The 23,428-nt window shown below is 31.2% G+C and overlaps 3 protein-coding genes and 1 non-coding gene across 4 annotated transcripts; all 4 read right to left on the reverse strand.

The window, feature by feature from the left end:
• Positions 1–165: 165 nt before the first annotated feature.
• LOC112708208 (uncharacterized) lies at positions 166–3,869 on the reverse strand. Its single transcript, XM_025760385.1, has 9 exons — positions 3,447–3,869; positions 3,304–3,368; positions 2,928–2,968; positions 2,739–2,827; positions 2,546–2,659; positions 1,779–1,856; positions 1,541–1,606; positions 640–720; positions 166–440 (listed from the first exon to the last, which is right to left on the reverse strand). Exons 1-9 carry the CDS (start codon positions 3,738–3,740, stop codon positions 333–335), a joined length of 936 nt encoding a protein of 311 aa, XP_025616170.1. The 5' UTR covers positions 3,741–3,869; the 3' UTR covers positions 166–332.
• A 1,315-nt stretch (positions 3,870–5,184) lies between these two features.
• LOC112708497 (uncharacterized) lies at positions 5,185–6,163 on the reverse strand. Its single transcript, XR_011864367.1, has 2 exons — positions 5,798–6,163; positions 5,185–5,720 (listed from the first exon to the last, which is right to left on the reverse strand). It is a non-coding gene; the product is annotated as an uncharacterized protein (transcript).
• Positions 6,164–7,483: 1,320 nt separating this feature from the next.
• Positions 7,484–9,798, reverse strand: LOC112708210 (uncharacterized). The gene is made up of 2 exons (XM_025760387.2): positions 8,984–9,798; positions 7,484–8,196 (listed from the first exon to the last, which is right to left on the reverse strand). The coding sequence occupies exons 1-2, from the start codon at positions 9,125–9,127 to the stop codon at positions 7,678–7,680; spliced, it is 663 nt and encodes a 220-aa protein (XP_025616172.1). The 5' UTR covers positions 9,128–9,798; the 3' UTR covers positions 7,484–7,677.
• Positions 9,799–10,396: 598 nt separating this feature from the next.
• Positions 10,397–14,550, reverse strand: LOC112708209 (probable LRR receptor-like serine/threonine-protein kinase At1g74360). The gene is made up of 2 exons (XM_025760386.3): positions 14,075–14,550; positions 10,397–13,843 (listed from the first exon to the last, which is right to left on the reverse strand). Exons 1-2 carry the CDS (start codon positions 14,139–14,141, stop codon positions 10,671–10,673), a joined length of 3,240 nt encoding a protein of 1,079 aa, XP_025616171.1. The 5' UTR covers positions 14,142–14,550; the 3' UTR covers positions 10,397–10,670.
• Between the last annotated feature and the right edge of the window lie 8,878 nt (positions 14,551–23,428).

Genomic DNA, 23,428 nt, shown 5'->3' on the forward strand with positions numbered 1-23,428 from the left:
CTCCATTGTGCACATTGTATAAATATTTCATTGGCTCCTCATACTTTCTCTAGATACAAATGTTGTGATCTCTTCAACATAGATATAGCCCATACAAAATCAGCGTTTTCGGTAATAGCGATTTATTGAGGTCAAAATAACAAATAAAAAATAAGAAAAAATTAATTTATACTGAATTATGAAATTGATTTCCAATATATAACTCTGGTTTAATATTATTACCATCATAACATCTTTTGGGCTAAAACTTAAAATATTACAGAGAAAAAAAAGAAGAGTCAATTCATAACATCGTGTCATTCGTGTGTGTACATGTTCGTGGGTTTCTAACTTCAGGCTCTTGAGCAGCCAAGTTTGTATTTTCGAGTGTTCATTCTTCCATTTAGAGCAAGAGCAAGCAGATCAAATTCCTCCACGTACCATAGTTCTGACACCTCTGCCTGAATTTGTTTGAAGGAGAAGTCAATGCACTTTAACACCATGGTTAAGGCTTATTGGCAAGAATAATAGGAGGATAAAACAGCAAAACTAAAACGGAAGAGCCAAAACAATTCCAATTAAGGTTTCAACTTGTACCTGTTGTTCTTATTCTTATTACTGCGCCAGAAAAATTACAATTGGTACAATAAAACCACAAACCTTGAATCCACGGATCTGACGGTTAAGTCGATTAACCAGATCATGAAAAAATTGGACACTTTCCGATTTTTCAGGCAGCTCCTGCATACAATAAAAATTGGAAGTAAATAATAGAATAAGAAACCTACCGCATAATAAATCAGATACATTTCCTCAACACTGCTCAGCAATGAGGAAATCATAATGCATAAGTAAATGCAACCAACTTGTAACTACTACACCCCCATTTTAAGTTGTTACATTACTTCTTGCTATATTTTCTGTCCCATTGCATCTTTATTTCATTGTGTCTCAACTCTCAACACTACTTGACAGTTCCCATTCCTCAATTGAATTCCCAAGTTTAGAAAATATATATGCTGAAGTCATATTATAAATGTGTGGGGAACAATCTATCCCGAAAGCTTAATAACTGGGAAGACACATGAATGACTACTGCTTAACACGATGTGAACAGTATATATGTTCACATATTGTGTGCTAACAGCCTAACATTCAACTCTTTTATTTATTTGCCAAAGAGAACAAAAAAATTATTTCGAAAAATGAAGACAACAAGGATTGAGTTTTAGATTACGCACTCAAAAACTGAAGCAGTTGGGTAGAGGCACAATGAAAAATTTATATCTACAAAATGAATGCCAAAGCCTTATAGAGAGCAATTACACTTGTATGCAGAGTAAAATAAACTGATGCCAAATAGAAATTTATAGGGATCTTCTGAAGTAATAACTAATAACAAATTAGTAAGTAATAAAGACAACTTCTTAACTAATACATCAGAGACAATTATGAAAAAATCCAACTCCATTGGAAACACATTATATCATTAAAATTCACACTGACATATCTTAATGTAAAACTCAATAAAATTTGAAGAAATACTGTAGATACACATTACCGTAGGTGATGCTCTAGGGGGTCCCAAGAGCCTTGCAAATGATGTGTGAAGAATTGCAGCATCATACTGCAGTCGAAAATAATGCAAGATAATCAAGAACCATATCTTTGTGCAATTTTTCTGGCATACTTAATTTGTAATAACCAATTAACTTCAGAAAAACAAAAGGATTGGATCCCATACAAGAATCTATTACATCAGACAAGAACTCTAAACTGAGTATTCAAATTATGCTTACAAGCTGCTTCTGTGGTGCATGTGGAAGCGCCTCCTTCAACTTAGCGCGAATAGTTATGGGGTCTGTCCCCGAGTTGACCTACAGAAAAACCACTAAATCATTAGCCTAGGCTTATGACTTACTGATGCTGTTTGCACTTCTAGTCCTGATACAATTCTATATAAAGAATCAATTATAAATATGGTTTCTTTCTTCTTCTTCTTGTAGTTATTGATTTAAATTTTCTTGCATTACTAATTGATGCACAGGTTGAGAGTTTCAACAATTACCAAAACAGGCGACAAATAATGTTAAAGACAAAAAGAACCGACCTAAAAAAAAGACCCAGGAAAGAGTTTATTTAAAAGCATGAACCATACAAATACAAGTAAACGTAACATATGTATTTACCTAATGGTCTAACATTAAAAAATTTAGACTAATTAACCACTTAAGTCCAAAATCTCATGACTTTCTACATTCTTCTACCTTCACCATTCTAAATTTAAACTTGACAGCACTCAGTATGAAAGATGGACAAGGGTAAACAATGCAAGAGAGAGTAGTAGCACCAAGGAATAATTTCTCATTATTGCAATTTATAATCTATTCATTTTGTGTTGTATTTGTATTTGTATTTGTATGTATCAGTATTTTTGACTTGTATTTATATTTAAACCAGTATTTTCGTGTTTTCTTTCCTAAAACACTTACCAAACACAACCTAGAAGAACATTGGTCAAGGACAAGGGTACAAATAAATGATCCTTTAGATTAGGCAAAGTAACCTGCCAGCAACCGAGGAGCACCCCAGTTGAAGTCAAAACCACTCTATCCAAAACAATTTTCAAAGGGCAGAGAGTCCTTGCAACAGCCTGAACAGAAGATGCTTCGGCTTCTATCTGCAATAAAAATTTATCACGAGGAGTTAGATTAGCAAACTGCCAAGAAGAAACAGAAACGCTTAAAATGAAATCATACCTCTTCTTTTGTGGCAGGAACAGGTTGAATATGGTGGGAGGCATGAAACATGCTAAAATGGTAAAGAGTAGAGTTCTGAAACCAGATTGCTAATGGACACACACGTCAGAATGCCAATAATAAAACAAACAACAAAGAGAAGAGGGTGCAGCAACTATCTTTAAACAAATAAACCAGAAGGTAATTTACCTTTATCAAAGTATGGATTAAAAGTATTTTTGACAGCCTCCCTGTATCATGCAAGTCTACATGAATATCAAATTACTTGGTAAAACGTAGTAAAGAAAAAAAAATTACTCAGCGGATAACATTAAAAAAGATGGTAATTAGAAAAGATGAAGCAATAAATGTATTGTCGATGTGGAACTATGCAACGCTGAAAGAATAGGTCATAATATTACATCTTTCATTCTGCATCTACCTAGAAAAGTTTATCAATAGTCCATTTTGAAGGTAAGATTTTATGATACACATAACATGTATATATATAAGTATCCATCTAGTAGGAATATCCTATGAATCCAAATCAAAATAAAAGAAATTCGTAGAGATTATTGATGCTTACGCGATAGGGAGAGAGAATTCGGGGCTCATATACAACACATTAGCTCTGACAGGAGGATTTGCAGGCTACATATGGAAATTAATGATGAGTTGGAGCGGAAATAAGAACAAGTAGTGTGCAGGAAAGAGAGCTTAAACCCTAACCTTGAGTACAGGCGTTACAGATCCATCGCTAAGAGTGAAGATATCAGAAAGAGACAAAGACTGAGAAGTTTGACCGTGTTTGAGGAAAGCAGGTCCATGCTGATCGAGATCTGTCTCCATGTTGTGATACAAGTTGGATCTTCGGTCCCAGTTCAAACTGGAAGAGGAAGAAGAAGAAGAGTTGTTGAGGAGGAGCATGTGGAAGAGAGTGAAGAAGAGGAAGGCAGAGAAGAGCCAGATGAAAGAAACGGTTTTGGAATGAGTCCAGCAACTGAAATTGGCGCTCCTAACCATATTCTGTTTCTGTCAGATACTTTCCTTTCCTTAGCTTCGAACCACCATAACTTCCAATCGCAGAACAACCGATACACCTACTTGCAACTTCGAAGCCTATTGCGATTTTTTTTTTTTCTTAAAAGTTAGGAGTGAGATTCGAATACCAAACCTTTAAATAAGGATAAAAAAATTGTGTCATTTGAGCTACAGTTCAATGGCCTTTGCGATTTACCTTGCAATTTCATCTTCTCCAAATTTTATCCCAATATTTTATGGTAAAAACATGTGTGAAATTCATCGCCAAAAATTGTTAGATTATAATTTAATTAAATTTATTAAATTATTTAATTTTTAACTTTTAACATCATATTAAGTTAATTATATCTAAATTTTTATAAATATATGTATTATTTTATATATTTTAATAGTTGATTTTGTAATATAAAATAATTTTAGTATAAGATTTTTTTATATTTTTCGTGTTGTATAGTATGAAATTATATTTTACAAAATTATTAATTAAAAAATTTTGAGAAGATCCGTTTGTGAAATAGAATAGATATAACTAACAACTGTTGTCTCTTAATCAATCATCTTGTTATTAATAAGTTTTCAAAGAAAAGATAAATAGATGGAAGAAACAAATTTTTACAAGGATTTAACTCCATTTACGAATTTAAAGGCTCCAATTCAAGTAAAAATGAAAAATTTGATGATTTTTTATTTTTAATTAACTATCTAAAGGCTCCAATTCCCACTTAATTAAATTTACTTGGTTATTCTTTATAATTAGCATGAAGCTCCAAATTGATCCCAAAATATTTTTGTATTAGACAAACTAGTTATTGACAAAAAAAATTGACAACTTAATCCTTTACCTTTTAAAAATAAATCATTGGCATTCAGGTTAATTATCACAAATGGGATTGGTTATTATGACCTAATTTATAAAAGAAAAATTGCATATGAATTAGATGTAAGGAAAAAAAAAACTAAATAAATATAGCATATATATATATATGCTAGTATATCAATCATCATTTGTTAGTCACCCAAAAAAAAATCATCATTTGTTTATTTGAAGTAGCTCATAGCGGCTAATCTTTTTGGTAATAAATTTTTATTACGTGTTATCCATAGTCATGGATTGTTGACGCGTTTTTATAAAGACGGAAATTTTTTTTTTAAATTATAATTCACAAATTAAAGGTTTGGAATTGTAGAAGTAAAAAAATTTAGTGTCCGATTTGGGTGATCAATAAATGGGATCTTCGGTATTGTGTAGGCTAAATTTTTTTTTTTAAATTGTGGAGTAAATTGGTAGATTAATTTTGTAAATTAAAAAAAAAACTACAAAACTAACCCTCAGTATTGTGTGGGCTGAATTTTTTTTTAATTGTAGAACAAATCGGTAGGTTAGTTTTATAAATTAAAACAAAAAAATAAAAATAAAAATCACAAATTTAAAGTATCCATACAAAATAAAAATTCACTAAATTTTCAGTTATTAAAAAACACCACTACTATTACAACACAAAAAATAAAAAATCTCTTATAACAGCACACTAGCAAGTAGCGTAATATATATAGAAAATTTTTTAAATATATCGATACATTAATATTTTAATAATTTTTAATGGTTAATTTTAATTATAAAAATATATATAATTAAAATTAATGGTTAAAATTTACTGAAACACCAGTATCGATATACTTAAAAGCTTTTCCATAATATATAGTTTAAGTGGCATGAAGTTTGCATTGGTTTTTGTATTAATTATTATTTAGTGGATATTTCTTGGCATTCTTGAGAATCTTAGAGAGAGCTGCTTGACCAAGATCCAAGCCACAAACATCAGCAAGCTGCACCAAATACAACAACACATCTGAGACTTCTTCTTCTAAGTGTTCCTTTTCTTCTGAACTCCAATTTGGTAGTCCTTTTTCAACCTCTCCCTTCCATTGGAATATTTCAGATAGCTCCCCCACTTCCCCAACCTATGCATACATAAATTCATCATCATCATGAATTATGTAGTCCTATAATAATTAATTAAAGCTTAATTATTACTTACAAGGGCTAAAAGAAGATTTCTGGGGCTGTGATACTGAGCCCAGCCTCTGTCTTCAGCAAACTCAGCCAGCCTTCTGCTAAGTTCCTTAAGAGAAACATCTCTTGATGATGATCTTCTAGAGCATTCCATTATTTATGTATCTCCTAAATCTCTTTTACCTCATCCTAATGCTATGCATGCACAATTTATAGACAACTTGAGAGTGCAAATGTAAGAAATATAAGTAAGAAATTCAATAATTTATTTTAAATAATAATTATAGATAATTGTAGGTAATATATGCACTAGCTAGTTGTTATAGTAGTGGAGGAGTAATTGATGGTGATGTGTTCCTTTGTGCAGGACAATAATGATGTGAAGTATGGCAAATATGTCTCAACTTTCTATCCATGACTTGAAATCACTACTCACAGACACATGAAAATTTTTAGCCGGAAATCTAGCCATCAAGTGGATTTCATAATCTGATTAATAAGAGCCTATCCATAACTCTTTATTTGTAGAATTTAGCAATAATGCTACTGATTTCCTTGTAAGAATCCAGCTCTTTTATTTAGTTGGTTTTATTTTATCAACATACATTTGAGTATTTAACACATTTAGTTAAATCCAATATGCTCAACATTATTTTGATTCATGATATGTAAATGTTAATGTTGCAAGTGTGAGGAGTGCAAGAAGTTAGTCTCATATCAAAGAAAACAAGGAAGAATGAGGAGTTTATAATATGAGAGACCTATTAATTTGATATCTAAAAGTTTTCAATTGGATGTAATGTTTTTTCATCTTATGTTCTGGTTTAATCCTTACATACCTTTTTCTTATAATTAATATATTTATTCTACGCATGGATTAAAATGGACCCTACAAATTCCTATAATGGGGAAGATATGCAAAACAAATCATCTCTAGCCTACCAAAAATTTGAAACATGTATGTGTAAAAGGAGTCGTCAAATTCTGCACTTACAATGTGAATAATTGAATTGTTCTTTGGTTTCATCATGAAACAATATATAGCTATAGCCTTATAGGAATATTTAAGTAGCCTGAAAATTTTTGTAGGGATTATATATTTTGATCTTGACAAAAATTAAAGCAGACCAGCTAAAATTCAGGGTGTTACTGTTCATGTTTGTGTTTTTACATGTGAACATGCATGTAACTAGCTTCAAAGCACTCATCAATCTGAGAACAACTTTGCTAAAAGAAAGAAAAGAAATATTCATTCAAAGCATTTGCATGTGCTATTGTTGGCCCATATATTGCACTTTGCACATATAATCAAGAGCCATACAACAAAGATCAAGAAAGCATGCAATTATATTGTATTTAATGTGAACCCAAGGTTACGGATTCGAGTTGTGAAATGAGTCATTGATATAATTATCAGGTTAAACTATCTATATTATATTTCTTAGGTATAATTCTTTCTCCGACTCTGCGTTAATACGAGATGCTTGTGCGCTAGAATGTCTTTTCTAATAATTAATCATTTTGTTTTTTGAAGTCATTCTTGTCATATTTTTAATGTAATTGAAAAAAGTGTTAAGTTTCTTGTAAATTGAGTAATATCTTTTATCTTTCCTCACAGTTTCTATATTCTCTTTGGTTAAATTAGACATATTTCTTAACTATTTTCTGTTTATATATGTAGCTCAATTGATTTATATTTTCATATTGCTTAGAACAAAACTTTTAAGATAATTAGCATAAGTAAAAATGTTTCATGCTTATCTGAGTCTCTGTTAAAGAAAACTAATGATAGCATACTATTTCTAGATCAGATTTGCATATAGTTGCTGCACATTAAATTGGTCCTATATGTCACCATTGTTTTTGTGATCATATTTCTTCATAATATCAATGGATCTTTCTCTTTTAATTTTTTTTTTCTTTCTCCATAGCATGCAGCTGCAAGATGTGTTTTCTACCTTGAAGATGTTGCTCGAATGAAAACTCATCAATGCACCATAATTTGCATAGTTCACACCATTTTTGTTGCTTATTTTGAAGCTGCACACCACCTTGCTGATCAAATTCCAACCTCTGTAATTGAGCCTTGTGCTTTTTACCTTGAAAATGAAGCTTCAGCAACTCTTCATTCATACATGAAACTTTGCATATATCACACCATTGCCTCTCATAGCATCTATTACTCTCACTTGTTCCAGCTTTCTCGCCGGATTCGAGTTCTAGCAGCTTCTCCCTGTGCTTGTGGCCTATCAAATGCTGCTTGAGATTGAATGGACTTGAGCAAGATACTTGGCAGATTTTGCAGTACACACTATTATCTGCCTCTGCATTGACTAATGTTTTCTTTCTCTTGGTTCCAGAAAGATGTTGACTCAAACATAGCCTTGGAGTTGAACCTGGTAATGCTTGACTTGGTGATGTAACCTGAGAAACAAATTTAAGATTCATAGATAGTAAATCTTATATATATGATGACAACTATGCAAAGCAACAGATTTACTTAACTTATTATATTTCCCAAACAAAGTATTAACTAAGTAAATAGTCCAATTCATTTTTTATATAATGAAGATTTAAGTGGGTGTTGAATTTGGGTATAGAGGTATAGATGGCAGAGTTTGAGTAGAAGGAAAAATAGTCTTAAGCACCCTTCAAAGAGTTAGCAGTAGGTAGCATTTAGATTTTGTCTTAGGACAAAAAAGATGTAGATAGTGAGATAGTAGAGATATGTTTCTCAAGTTCCTTCTTTTTGAAGGTACAAAATTTGTTTTAAAAATTGTCCTCAATACATATATTTTACGTGTCTTTAGTTTAGTATAAAAATTATCTTAAAAGTCGTCTTGCGAGTCAGACGATTTTAATTTTGTCTCCATCCTTTCTTAACACAATTTTTTTCGCTAACACTTGTCTCGTGACAGTAACCAAAACAAGGTTGGTTAAAGAACAGTAGTGTTAGGCTACTGGCCAAAGATAAAACAAGTTGAAGAAAAAAGAAAAAGGGGGAAAGGAGAGTATTTTCTACTCTATAAGACCAGAAAGGAGAATCTAATTTGTCAAAAAGAATCAGCATTTAGAAAGCTAGAAAAATACAGTGGGAGACATGAGTAGACAGAAATGAAAAACAAAGAATAATAATTAAAAAGAATAAAAAGGATATTGATTGTGGAACAATATGTTGTAAACAATGACAGGAAAAGATTATCATCATCACCTGTAAAGGAAAAACCTCCTTAGTGGAATTAGAATTTGGTGATCTCAAATGTGGTGCTGCCACCTTCTTCCTATGTGCCAGCTCTCTCTGGATTGCAATTTCCACTGCCATTGTATTCTCCTCTTTCCTGCACCTACCATCCATGATCTCAAATGAATTTTTTCCAATTCCTTGTGTCAATCTTATGATGAACCAAATTTGATAGTAAGAAATTCTAGGTACATAAAACTAATAAAACTGCATGAGTTAACTCAAGTAAATACTATATAGTTATTATTTGTAAATACTGTTATTTAGCATTAGCAATATAAATTACTCAATGACCCTGAACCTGGTTTCTATATCCACAACAAAGGTAAGTTCAAGGGACTCTCCATCTTATCTTATGAACAACTATGATAAAAGTAGTTGTTAACACTGTAAGAGTAAAAGTGGCAATTGACCAAATGATCCTTAGGCTTCAAATTTTGATAATGTGGTAGGAGGGTATAATTGACAATGAACAATCTATCATTTTTCAAGGTGAAAATAGTATGATAGTACCCTTTTGCAATGCCAATGATGTGTTAGAATTGCTTGTTTCTTCAGTACATGGCATGCTTATTCATATTACCAACTCACTTTTGCATATTTGTTGTAATTTCACAATAACTTTAGTATATTTAAATAAGTTATACTAGCTTTAGAATCAATGAGATGTTTATTTGGAAAACATAAAGAAGAATAAAATTAAGCAAATCTTAACATGCAACTAGTAATAGCACATAGCAGTAAAGGGTGAAGACTGAAGACTTTCTTAAGTTTCTTTTTGTGTTATGGGCTTATGGCCAAGTTGTTGATCAATTAGGTAACCTCCACCCCCTCTTTTTTTTTTTTTATAAGGGTGACAGTGATGGATTCTAGAACACAACACCATTCTGATCTTTAACAGATTTTGTGCAAAGACCTCTGTGAAGGTTATTGTTTATCCTTTCTTCTCTTAAAGCTATAAAGAAAACCTACAAACACAAATTCCTTTTTCTCTTTTCTTTCTTTGAAGATTCTAATACATTTTAATACCATTCTTTTATTTGGACTGTGGAGAATTTACTACAAAGAAAATAATACATTAACTTAATATTGATATCGCCTAAAAAGGCTGACCATTCCATTAATTTGTTAATATATTTGTTGGGATAAAACCTACCTGATATACTTTTTAATTAATACAAATGTCATCAGGCCTCAAAGTCATAAACTCATTTTTCTTCTATATTTATAATTTAAATTGAATTAACTATGATTGGTGACAATATTCTCTTCATTCAACGTGAATCATAAATAGTTTTAAAGAAGGAAATGTTATTAAAAAGAAGAGTGAAGTAGATGTTAGTACAGAAGAAGGAAAAATAAAATACTGTGTCATGAAGACAATGAAGAGAAAATGCTCAGTATTCATTGAAAGTGTTAAAACTAAATCATAGTTACAAGCAATGACAAATCTGAGAGTTACAAAACAAAATTGAGCAACCTCTTCAACTTGAATGATGAAGTTTCTTTCTTTACACAAGAATCAACTGTGCATGACATGTTTTATGTTTTGTTTTTCTTTCTATGTATACTGTATGGTAACTTAAACTATGCACATTGTTTTCCTATGACAAAATCACTAAACTTGCTAATCACACAGTTTTTAACTGTACTAGGACTAAACAAGGTGGCCATAACCTGATTCTCCACTAGGGTTATTGTTGTATATCTTGACCAACATGGCTAGGACCTCCTTCATGTTAGGCCTAGCTTGTGGTGACTCATTTGTGCACTTAACCCCAACTTGTAACAGCTCAAGCATCTCCTCTTCACCCTCCATGACCAAAACTGGCTCAGAATGGCTCAACCCCAGAACTCTCCTAGCCCATTCAACCAAGCACTCTTCACCACCATCCACTGCTCTTCTCCCAGTTGCAAGCTCCATAGTCAAAACCCCATAACTATACACATCACCCTTTGTTGTTGCTTGCATTGTTTGTCCATATTCCGGTGCAACGTACCCTACTGTTCCAGCAACCATTGTGCTAACATGAGAATCCTCAGCATCAACAAATCTTGCAAGTCCAAAGTCTGTGACTTTGGCATTACCATCATTGTCTAGTAACACATTGCTAGCCTTAACATCTCTATGAACAATTGAAGGGTAGCATTCATGGTGCAAGTAGACCAATGCTCTTGCCACATCAATTGCCACTTCTAAGCGCCGCTTTGATGTTAATCTCACTTTGTCAGTGACTAGATCCTCCAAGCTTCCTCCTCCTATGTACTCATAAACAAGGATCTTCTGGGAACCATATAGGCACCAGCCATAGAGTGTAACAAGGTTTGGATGAGGCCAACCAAAACCATGGCCACTCAGAACCTCCATTTCGGCTCTGAACTCTTTCTCGCCCTCAATACCTTCCCTTTGAAGCTTCTTCACTGCCACTACTCTACCATCTGGAAACACTCCTTTGTACACTGTCCCAAATCCACCTTTTCCTATGACTCTATCCTCTTTGAAGTTCCCTGTTGCCAACAAGATATCAGCATGTGTGAAAACTGTCTTGTTCAAGTGGAATATCTTGACAGTATCCGAATTCCATGGTGATGAACCTGAACTTGTGGAATCATTATCCACCTTTTTAAGGTATCCTTGTTCCACCTTCGGAGTTTTCAGCAAGAAATAAACTATTAGGCAGATGAGTCCAAAGACCAACGTGGCCAGTGATAGAGAAAGACACATGAAAAATGGAGAAAATTTTGTGGACTTGGTCAAGTTTTTATGTTTGTGTGAAGAATTGGTGTTGTTAATGTAACTAGGGAGGCTCAAGAGGGGGTCACCCAAATATGAACTTTTGTCAAAAATCACAAATCCATTCTGTGGCACTTGACCAGATATGAAGGGGTTGTATGAGATGTTGAATGTGCTAAGCTCAACCAAGTTGAACAAACTTGAAGGAATTGGCCCTGAGAAATTGTTCCAAGACAAATCAAGATCCTGAAGAGACTTCATGTTGCTGATTTCGCCTGGAATTTCGCCTGAGAAATTGTTTCTGGAGATGTTCAAGACTATAAGTGCCATGTTTGAAATGACTGATGGGAACTTCCCAGAGAACTTGTTATCCCCCAATTGCAGCATGCTGAAGTTCACCATGTTACCAATTTCTGCAGGTACTTCACCACTGAGCTGATTCCCACTTAATTGAATATAACCACCTATCTGTGATGATTTAGAGGAAGAATCATATGTCCATGTGGAGAAAACACCATAGCCTTTGAGAAGTTTGTACCAAAGGCTTCTACAATTCTTCCTTGTGAGAACAGTATACACAAACGTGTATGGAGGGTAATCAGCAGGTAACCATCTCCTCATTGCTGAGCATCCACTATTTCCAGAAATGATTTTGCCAATAGTATTTCTTCTGTTCAATTCAAATGTGGCCATTGCATTTCTTCCGATTCTGGCCAATTCTGAGGGCAAGCTTCCAGAGAGCTTGTTGTTTGCAAGATTCAACCATAACAAGCTAGAGCAATTTCCCAACTCTGGTGGGATTTCACCGGTTAACGAATTATCCGAAAGCATTAGCCATAGCAATGAACTCAATTTTCCAAGGGTTGGAGGGATTGAGCCATTGAAATTGTTGAAGGCAAGATCAAGTGCTTGAATGTTGGTCAAATTTCCAAGTTCAGCTGGAATTGGTCCACTGAACTTGTTGTAGGTTAAGGTTAAGAAAGTGAGACCTGACAATTGAGAGATTTCAGGAGGTAATGGACCTGAAAAGTTGTTGAAGCTTAGATCTAATCGGCAAAGATTTGTCAATGAGAAAATTCCTGATGTGAGCAGTCCTCCAGTGTAGGAATTTGATTGAAGGAGAAGAAACTTAACTTGCTTGAGTTCCCCAAAAATCACTTGTACATCACCACCAAATCCGTTGTTGCTCACATCCAAGATGAACAACTTGGACAAGTTCAAAAGGGAATCTGGAATATCTCTTGAAAAAGTGTTGTTCCCCAAGAGCAATGATTCTAGTCCTGAGATCGATCCGAATTCTTTAGGAACCGTCCCATTAAAATAGTTGCTGGAAAGATCAAGAGTCACCAATTCTTTGCAGTTAGCAATCTCCTTAGGGGCCTCACCAACAAAACCATTCTCTGAAAGATCCAATTTTTCAAGGCTGCAATTTTCAGGAAAAGCACGAGAAGGAACAATCCCAGTGAGATAGTTTTCTGACACCGAAAACTGTCTGAGCCTTGCGAACCCAGTCCATATGCTTCCAGTAAGATTGTTGGTGCTCAAATCCAAGTACTGCAACCTGAGGCATTTGTCAAAGCATCCATCAATCCCACCAGTGAAGTGATTCTCTGAGACATTCAGTGTTACCAAACTCTCACAAATGGCAGGGAAATTCGATCGAATTTCCCCACGAATCCTGTTTGTAGACAAGTCCAGCATCTGCAACCTCGTCAAGCCTGTCAAATTCAGCTCCCCCTCAAGAATATTGTGGGAGAGGTTGAGGTACACAAGGTTCTGGCACTTCCTCAAGTCCTCAGGAATCATACCAATGAATGAATTCCCAGAGAGATCAAGGTGTGTGAGCTCAGTGAGCATAGAGAAGTTGCTGAACATCTCACCAGATATGGAACTTGAAGAGAGGTCTATGCTCACAACCCTCCATGAATCTGAACCATTGATGAGGCTGCAAGAGATTCCTGACCAATCACAATGATTTGAGTTGTTCCAGTTCATAAACCTTCCTGTGTCACCTACAGTTTGATTCTCTATGTAAGATTTCAGCTTCAGCATAATTTGCTTGTCTGTATCCATTGAACCCCCAGCAACCAATTTACCTAACACAAGAAAAGACAAAAACTTAGGAGACAGCATCAACCTAAGGAAAAACTAAACTACATAGGAAACCAACTGCTCATAGAATCTAAAGTTGATATACATGCTCTTATTGTTAATGAGGTTTGATTATATTAAGCTATATTGTGAGGTTCATCAATAAAATAAACCAATGATTATTTATTCATATAAAAAAAGCAAAAGGAGCTAAAGGGTGAGTTTTGAGATGGTACCTGGGAAGAAAAGGACCAAGAAACAGACTAACAGGAAGCCCCATGAATCTGCTTCCTTCTGTGACATTAATAAGGATCCTTCTTTTGTACTATTTTCTTTACTTTTCTCTCTTAGGACAAAACTCAAACACTTTGTGGGGATTCCAAGGAAACAGATTTTTTTTATGTTGAGGGAATTGAAGCCAATGATATGGTGATGTTATTTTTTGTTGTTTTGGTGTGGAAACACTATGGTTTGTGTCTTCCCTTTCCATTTTTTCTTTGTGGTGATATCATGTTTAGGGGACTTATTTTTAAGGAACCATGGATTGCAATTGCTGCTGATGATGATGTTAATATTTATTAATAAATTAAAAAAGTGTTTATTGGTATTTTGTTTGTTGATGAATATGAATGTCAATATCACTTGTGTTTTCTGCTTTGGCTGGTATATTTATTCAATGGTTTAATGTTTATTTAATTTAAGCGGTTCTGACACTTTTTTTTTTATTTCATCTATATTTATTCAATGTTATAAATTCATTTAGTTATTTTTTTATGTAAGTAAATTGTTATTTTTTTAAATAAATTATATGAATTTTGTATCTGTGAGATTATGTTACACGTCTCTATCGATAAACTATTATACTAATATAATTTTTAAAATTTAAAATATATGACACTCGTTGATTTACATTTTATAAGATATGATAGTAAATTTTGCCTTAACTTGTAAGGCGGTAAATGTAGACATAAAAATTGAACAATTATATTCAAGTTTGATAATTCGAATAATGAAAAAGAATATAATCACATGGTAGATAGGTTTTTCATAATCCAAAAGTCTATTACAAAATATTCTCAAATACTTATTTGTACCTTCCCAAAAAAAATTATAAGCCAATGACAAAATTTTAGAATTTTTTTCAAATAAATTTAAAAAATATTTTATTTATTGTAATAAATAATTTTAAAAATAATTATAAAAATACGTAGTATGTCTTACATATTATTTGTTCTGTCTTATTTTGTTTATAATATAAATGAGATATATGTTTGTAATTATTTATTTTAATAAATAAAATATTTTTTTATTAAAAAAAAACTAAAATTTTACACCAACTTATGTTATTACTGAAAAAGAATGTAAAAATTGGAGAAGGGAAATGGGAAGAGAGTGAGGATGACGGTGGAGCCGCCGTTGCTGACCGGTTGAGGGAAGAAGATTGGCGCGCACGGGTTTGAACTTTGACTATTATGATAAAGCATGTTTGTTTGTTAGCTTCGGGACACTAACCTAGTTATACACACGAAATTGCATACCTTATCCTCTAACACCTTTTTTTTTATATTTTAATATTTTATATTACTTTGTGCAATTTAGGAGTCTGTACGGAAATAAAATTCACTTCTTGTATCTTCTAACAATTTTCTAGCCATAATAATGTATAAGGAAATTATAGGGTACAGATCAAAGTTTGAAGATGTGTTTATGTGGCAACATTTAAATCATATATTCTAAAGTCACACTTTTTACTTAAAATTGTAACTTTTTATAAAGAAAAGCGTCACCTTATGGAAAAAAGTAAATTAGAAAGTTTAAGAAAAGAAATAATTAAGTTATCAAAATTAATAGATCAAAAATTAATGATTTTAACTAATGTTAATTGTAATGACATCGAATTCTTAAAATCAATACAAAATAATTTTTCTCAAAATCTTTATTTTACTATAAATTTTATTGAAGGACTTCAAAAACCTGAAAAAACTTATTTTTCACACGGAATTTCTAAAAAATGTTACGATGGAAATGATTCTCCATCTTTATCATACTTTTAACCCACAATTAAATTCTATAATAGATATGCTTGAAGAAATATTAGTATCCATAAAATTTCAAAGAAATAAGGAAAAAGAGAATCCCAAAGAAGAAAATTTTCAAAATATAATCAACATAACAGATTTAAAAGTAAAACCACCATTGAAATTATGAATATTGAAGAAAAATTAGAAGAAGTAATAATGCTTTTTAAACAATTAAAAATGGCTCAAGAAAATAATATTATGGAACATGGATTTCAAATAGAAGAAGAATTAGTAAATTCCGAAAATATAGAAAATGAAGAACACATCTTAGATTATTCAAGTGACGAAGAACCAGCACTTCCAATACAAGTAAAAAATGAAGCTGGAACATCTAAGGATAATCAATCTCAATTTAAATGGAAACAGGTTTTGATAATTATGCTTTTAAAAAAGGATTTATAAATAAAGATTCAAAATATACAAAAATACCATCAAAATACGTTCCTAAAATCTAGGAAATGGAGGGAGAAAGAATGCTTGACTTAAACTGTAAAAAGAATGAAAAAGAAATTTTCGAAAATTGGTTGAATTCCTTTTTATTAGAAGCCTTTACTAATCCAAAACTTAGTGAATTGTCTGGAAGAGATATTTGGAATTACATAGGGTTTCATACTAAAGGAACCATAAGAGATTATATGACATCAATAGAAAACCAAATAATAGAAGAATTAGCAATAAAAACAACAGCTTATGATAAGATATTATATATAATGATGATTCTATATAAAGAATTTTTTGGAAAAATATTATAGATCATAGACAAGAAGTCTATAATAAAAAATATCAAGAAGCAAAAAACCATTTAGCTAATATTCAGATATATGACCTATGTAATGTAGAGTCTTATATATGTGAATATAGAATACATTATTACAAATTAAAAGAAGAAGATAAAAATCATTATCTTAGTATGTATATAATAAAACTTCCATATCCTGCTAATGAATTTATAATGGGAAGATTTATAAGAGAAATAAATAGAGGGACAATTAAAAATAATTTTGGTGGAGCAACCGCTGCAATAAGAGAGGAAATAAAAGAACGTTGTATGCAAGAAGCAACTCAAAAAAGATTTGCAAATATAATTAGAATTTGCTGTCAGGATAATGAAGAGATACCCCAAAAATATGGGCTTAATAAAAATTTTCAGAGAAAAAGAAAATATTAATTTAGAAAAAGAAAATATTAATTTAGAAAAAGAAAATACTATCCAAACTGGAGAAAAAAGAGGTATTTTAGAACAAGAAATAACAATAAAAACAAAAGGCAAAAAAGTGACTATTGCCCAAATAAAAAAGAAAACTGTAAGTATTGGTATTGCCAAGAAGAAGGACACTATGCAAATGAATGTCTGAAAAAGAAGGATAAAAAAGATCTTACTAAACAAATAGAAATTGCTAAGTCTTGTTTCATGGAACCTTTAGAGGAATCTGATGATAACTTAGACTATATTTTTGAATATGTCTCAGAAACAGACTCAGAGACTGAGTAATAATGCCACATTTATTACTATAAAAATAACAGAAAAATTTATAAATGCTTTTATAGATTCTGGAGCAACACAATGTTTTGCTAGTTCAAATATAAAACTTGATTGGAAAAAATTAAAGAAACCATTAAGAGTTAGAATAGCTGACAAATCAATACATAAAATTGACCAAAAAACGGAGATGGCTGAAATTTTTATTCAAAATTATAGGTTCATTGTTCCATCTATATATATGTTAGATTCTGGAATGGATTTTATCATAGGAAATAACTTTTTAAGGCTATATCATCCATTCATTCAAGAATTAACATATATAGTTTTAAAAGCTCCACACGATTCTGCAATAAATCAAAAATCAAAACGTATAAAAATACCAACTACTACTATAGATAAGATCTTAAAATTTAAAATATTTTCTATATTAGAAACATGTTATTTAAATTTATACTTTCAGATAAACATTCCAAAAAATAATCTTGAAATAAAGATAGAGGAACTTTTGGATGAAATTTGTACTGAAAATCCTTTAGATATTAAAAATACAAATAACAAATTAGTAAGCATTAAATTAAAAGATCCTACAAAAGAGATAAATGTTCCAAATAAAATTCCTTATTCCGCAAGAGATAGAGAAGAGTCCTCATGCGACTCCAGCCTTTTATGTCGAAAACAATAATGAAATTAAAAGGGGAAAACGAAGAATGGTTATTAACTATAAGAAGATGAATGAAGCAACTATTGGTGATGCTCATAAACTTTCAAGAAAAGATTCTATTTTAGAAAAAATCAAAGAAGCAACTTGGTTTTCATCTCTTGATGCAAAATCAGGATATTGGCAACTTCGTTTAGACGAAGAAACAAAGAAATTAACTGCTTTTACTTGCCCAACAAAAGAATCAACAAGTGTGTTACTCTATGAATGGAATGTATTACCATTCGGATTAAAACAAGCCCCAGGTATTTATCAAAGATTTATGGAAGAAAATCTAAAAGAGTTAAATGAATTTGTTTTAGTATACATTGATGATATACTAATTTTTACAAAACAGGATAAAGAAGATCATCTTCAAAAATTATTAATAGTTTTAGAAAGATGTAAAAAAAAAAGATTAGTTCTTAGTAAAAAGAAAGCAAGAATAGCAAAACAAGAAATAGAGTTTCTTGGATTAATTCTATCCACTCAAGGAAAGCTAAAACTTCAACCAAATGTTCTAGAAAAGGTAAATTTATTTCCTAATAAAATAGAAGATAGAAAATAATTACAAAGATTTTTAGGGTGTATAAATTATGTTTCTGATCAAGGATTTTTAAAGAATATAACAGAATACACTAAAAGCTTATTTCCAAAAATAAGTACTAAAAAAGTATGGAAATGGGATGAAAAAGATAGTATGCAAATTCAAAGAATCAAAGAATTATGTAAAAAACTTCCAGAACTTTATATTCCAGAAGAAAATGACTACTTAATAGTAGAAACAGATGCTTCAGACATAACCTGATCAGGATGTCTAAAAGCTAAGAAAGCTATAAAAAGTTTGGGACAAGAAAAAGAATCACTAGATTCTAAATATTCCCCAAAGGAATTACTTTGCAGATATATTTCAGGGACGTTTACTCCAACAGAACAGAGATATACTACTCATGAAAAGGAAACTCTAGCAGCAATTAAATCTCTTAAGAAATGGAAAATTGATTTATTACCTAGAGAATTTACATTAAGGACAGATTCAAGCTACCTAACAGGTTTCATACGATATAATTTAAAAGTTGATTATAATCATGGACGATTGGTAAGATGAAAATTATTTTTGTTACAATATCCAATAAAAATTGAATATATTAAGGGTGACAAAAATGTTATTGCAGATACATTAACAAGAGAATGGAGTTCGTCTGCAACGCATTAGATCAAGAAATTCAAAAATATGAATAAGAACTCGAAAAATGCAAGCATTGTCAGCAAATAAGGACACAAATCCAATCCCTCAAGAAGGCCATCGAAGCAATGAAATCAACACAACAACCAAAACCATCAGAGTTCAGCCAGCTAAGCGTGGTGGACAAATCAGGTGAAGAAAAAATTTCAGAAAATAAAACAATTGCTGAAATTATCAAAAAATCCACCCAAGATAAAAAATATTATGTAATTTATAATGGCCCCATGAAAGGAGTATATGATGCCTGGGAAAAAGCAGCACCATTTACACATCAATCAAGGATAATTCATAAAGGAGGGTTTTTAATACTGGAAGAAGCAAAGGAATCCTTCAGGGAATATGAAGCTCTTCATCCAGAGCAAACCCTAAAAAGAGCAGATAAAGCTCCAATTCAAACCCAGAGAACAGGGATAATAAGAAACATTCCTAAGGGCTGAAATCAAGGAAAAGAAAAGGGTCTGTAGATCAAATCTCAGAGAAACCCTTAACATAGTCCTGAATTGGACCGAAGAAAAAAGGGCAATCTTGGGATATTATCCTATTACCAAAGAACAGCTAACAAAGCTAGTTATATTTCCAGATGCTTCCCCCTCCGACACCTATCAGTTTTTCCAGTATGGATTAATTGATACAATTTTAATTTTTAATGATCTAAAAATTATCAGTGAGTTTTCTGCAGGATTCGTTGATGCAGTAAAGAGATTTAAAAATATGATTGACAATGTAAATCCAAGGGATATATCCCTAAAATTTACAAACAGTCAACCTATTTTTAAAGAAGAAGAATGCTTGGTCCCAGCACACCAAGTAATATTCATGTCCGTCTTCTCAGGAAATTTTCAACCAATTGATCAGATTCAAGATTTAACAATTTACAGTCATAAAGGAAGGCTAGCCAGCACATTAGCAAGGGTCTTTGAAAGAACTCAAAAAATAACGAAGGAATCTCACACAAGGATTAATTATAAAAGTAGAAATACTCTGCTTGTGTCCAGTAAAAGAAATGAAATTGAAGAAAGAGAGATGAGACTCTTGGTGGAATTTGAATCAACATTCTACAACTTATCTGAACTTTTAGAAAAGCTCCCTGAAGGGATAAAGAGGAATCTCTGCTATTTAATAAAAGACAGAGAAGACCACAAGTGCCAGCTATGTGCCTCAGAGATATATGAAGAAAGCAATAATGAAACGGAATCAACCCACATGATAAAGGAAGAAGACAACGCATCTGAAGGTCACATGATGAAAGAGGAGGACAGCACATCTGAAGCATCTCTTAACATTATTGCATAGTGACGTAAGCACTTAGGTCATAAAGCACCAACAATGTAGCTGGTGCAAGATAGCAAACAATGACGTAAGCAATGACGTCATAAGAAGGGTAAGGATGGGAATTGTCCATCAAACCCAACTATTATAAATAGGTCGCTTAGGCAATTGTAGAAGGCATCAAACAATAGAAAGCAGGAGGCTAAGAGTACGCATATGCTAGGAGAGCAAGGAGGAAGCTGCCGAGGCGATTCTATAGTTTGAAGAAGAATTCCCTTAGGAAAAACCAATTCTAAACTCCCCTCTGGAGTTAGTATCTACAATCTCCCATCTGGAAATAAAAACATCTTATGTAAAATATACTAAATAAAGGAAGTTTTTCTCCAGAAAGGTACGCCTTTATCCTAATCTCTTAGTTATGAATTATTTAGAAAGTTTAGAATTAACAGAAGAATCTGATTATTATAGATTAACTGCTTTATTAGATAATAAAAAACAGGCTGTTCTAAAAATAGAATTAAATCTCAAATCAAATGAAAATTTTAATAAACAAAATCTTTTAAAAGAAGTTTTTAATAGAAAAAATATAATATACTATGGAAAAATTCAACTTGAAGCCCCTATAAAGATAAAATCGCCAATGGAGAACTTGAAATAGCTTTGATAAATGATGAAGAATTGAGTAAACATATTGAGAAAATTAAGGATCAACAAAAAATATCTAAAATTGGATGGATTCATATTAGTACTATACAAGTCTTAATCAAATCTACATATACGAAAGGAATTAATTCACCAATAAGCTTAGCAATCTGTGACAAAAGAATTACTGATGACCCAATAGATCAAATAATTGGAATTGTTCATGGAAACTTGGCAAACGTAAATGTTAAATTCAATGCCCATCTTGGATATGCTATACCTTTATCAACTGAAAACCTTGGAAGATCTATAAGTTTGGCTTATAAATTTCATAGAAAGAATCTAATGGAACAAGACGATGAACCTTTTTCAATTACATATGCAATAAATTATGCTTTAACAAATAGCCATCATAGTATAATATTTAAAAACAGAGAAAGAATTTATGTTGATGAATTATTTCAGAAAATTGTAAAAACAGAAATACCAAAATATAAAGCTATTGAAAACCCAGTTCTATTATTAAAAGAACTATCAGAAAAATTAGTTTCATCGAATTTTCAAATAAGAGAATCTAAAATTAATAGCCCTTTAAGTTTATCCAAGTTAAAGATTAAAGAAGAAAATTCTGAAATAAAAGAATTAACAAAAAAGGTCAAAAAATTAAATGAAACCCTAAACATTAAATTATGACAATAAATAAAGAAAAAATATATGTAACTTATCAAGACAAGAAACAAGAGCTCTTTGAAAGAGAAAATCGGTTGAATTATTTACAGTTTTCTGAAATAAATCAAAGAGCATTTGAAACTCTAAAAATAATTTATGACAAGTTAAAAAGAGAAGTCGAAGAGCTAGAAAAATTAATAGAATCTCTAGAAAATAGTAATGAATCGATGATAGAATTTGCAGAAATTCTAAGATAAATAATGAAGTATACAAAGATTGAAAGACCAGAAAATAAAATAAAAAGGAAAAGGGCGAAAAAATTAAAAAGTAGAATAAAGGAGTATAAAAGGGAATTAAATAATCTTCAGATCGAAATTGATGACCTTATAATAAAAAGGATAGAAATAAGAATAAATATAAACAAGTTGGAGCTAAACTTAAAAAATTTATAAATGCCTGGAAAGCCATATTATGACTTAAAAGAATTAAAGCTGTTAAAAGAAAAAATGGAAAATGAAGTTGAAAAATTAAAAAGATATTTAGAAACCACAGAAAGTGTAGAAATAAAAGAAGTTTTTGAGGATTTAAGAAATTATATTAAAGAAAAAGACAAACAGATAAAAGATTTTATATACAATAATCCATGCAAAAAAGAATATTATAAACTAAAACAAGATTGAAAAATCAGAATTATAAATACTAGTAATACGGTCAATACTTTTTATTATGAATTGGCAAATTATTCGAAGAGTTAATAGAAATTTCAAAAAAGAAATTAAAAGAAAAGACGACTTTAAAAGTTTGGTATTAGAGCCAAGTTAACGATTAAGGGTAACACTTTCTCTTTAAACAACACTTTTAATGACACACTTTTTCAGCCACAAAAAAATAAAAATATGCACAGACACATCTATACACTAGATAGTCCCTAATGTATAGGTGCTTCAAGACTCCAGTTAATTAAGATGCATGCTCATGGTCACCTCAATTTTCCGAATTTATTTTTGGAGGAATTCATTTATTTATTTTTTTTATTTTTTATAGTGTGTCTAATATGTTTTAGATTCTATAAAAAATATGACTTTCGAATTTATTACAAATCGTTTTTTTTCAAAGATAGCAATAGCACTTTATCATTATTATTTAAAAATATCTTTATTATTTATATACTAAAATTAGATACTAATATAAAATATTTATTAAAATATAAATATATATATATAATAATATATTAATAATTAATTTTAAATTTTTAATATACAAATACTATTTTTTATTTACAAATTCATCAAATGATTGGGTTGATCCCAAAAACGAAACAAAAATTAAGAAATTTATTGCTGGTTGTAATTATCTAAAATTATATATCAGCAGTTTTAGATTTTAATTTCTATACATTGTCCAATTATCATATATTGTCACTACTCACTACAACAAAGTTATTTTATCTTGAGTACCTCTTTTTTAAATGGTCATATAAATAAATAAATTTGATTTATCAAG

Source organism: Arachis hypogaea, chromosome 8 (assembly GCF_003086295.3).
Source record: "Arachis hypogaea cultivar Tifrunner chromosome 8, arahy.Tifrunner.gnm2.J5K5, whole genome shotgun sequence".
NCBI lineage: Eukaryota > Viridiplantae > Streptophyta > Magnoliopsida > Fabales > Fabaceae > Arachis > Arachis hypogaea.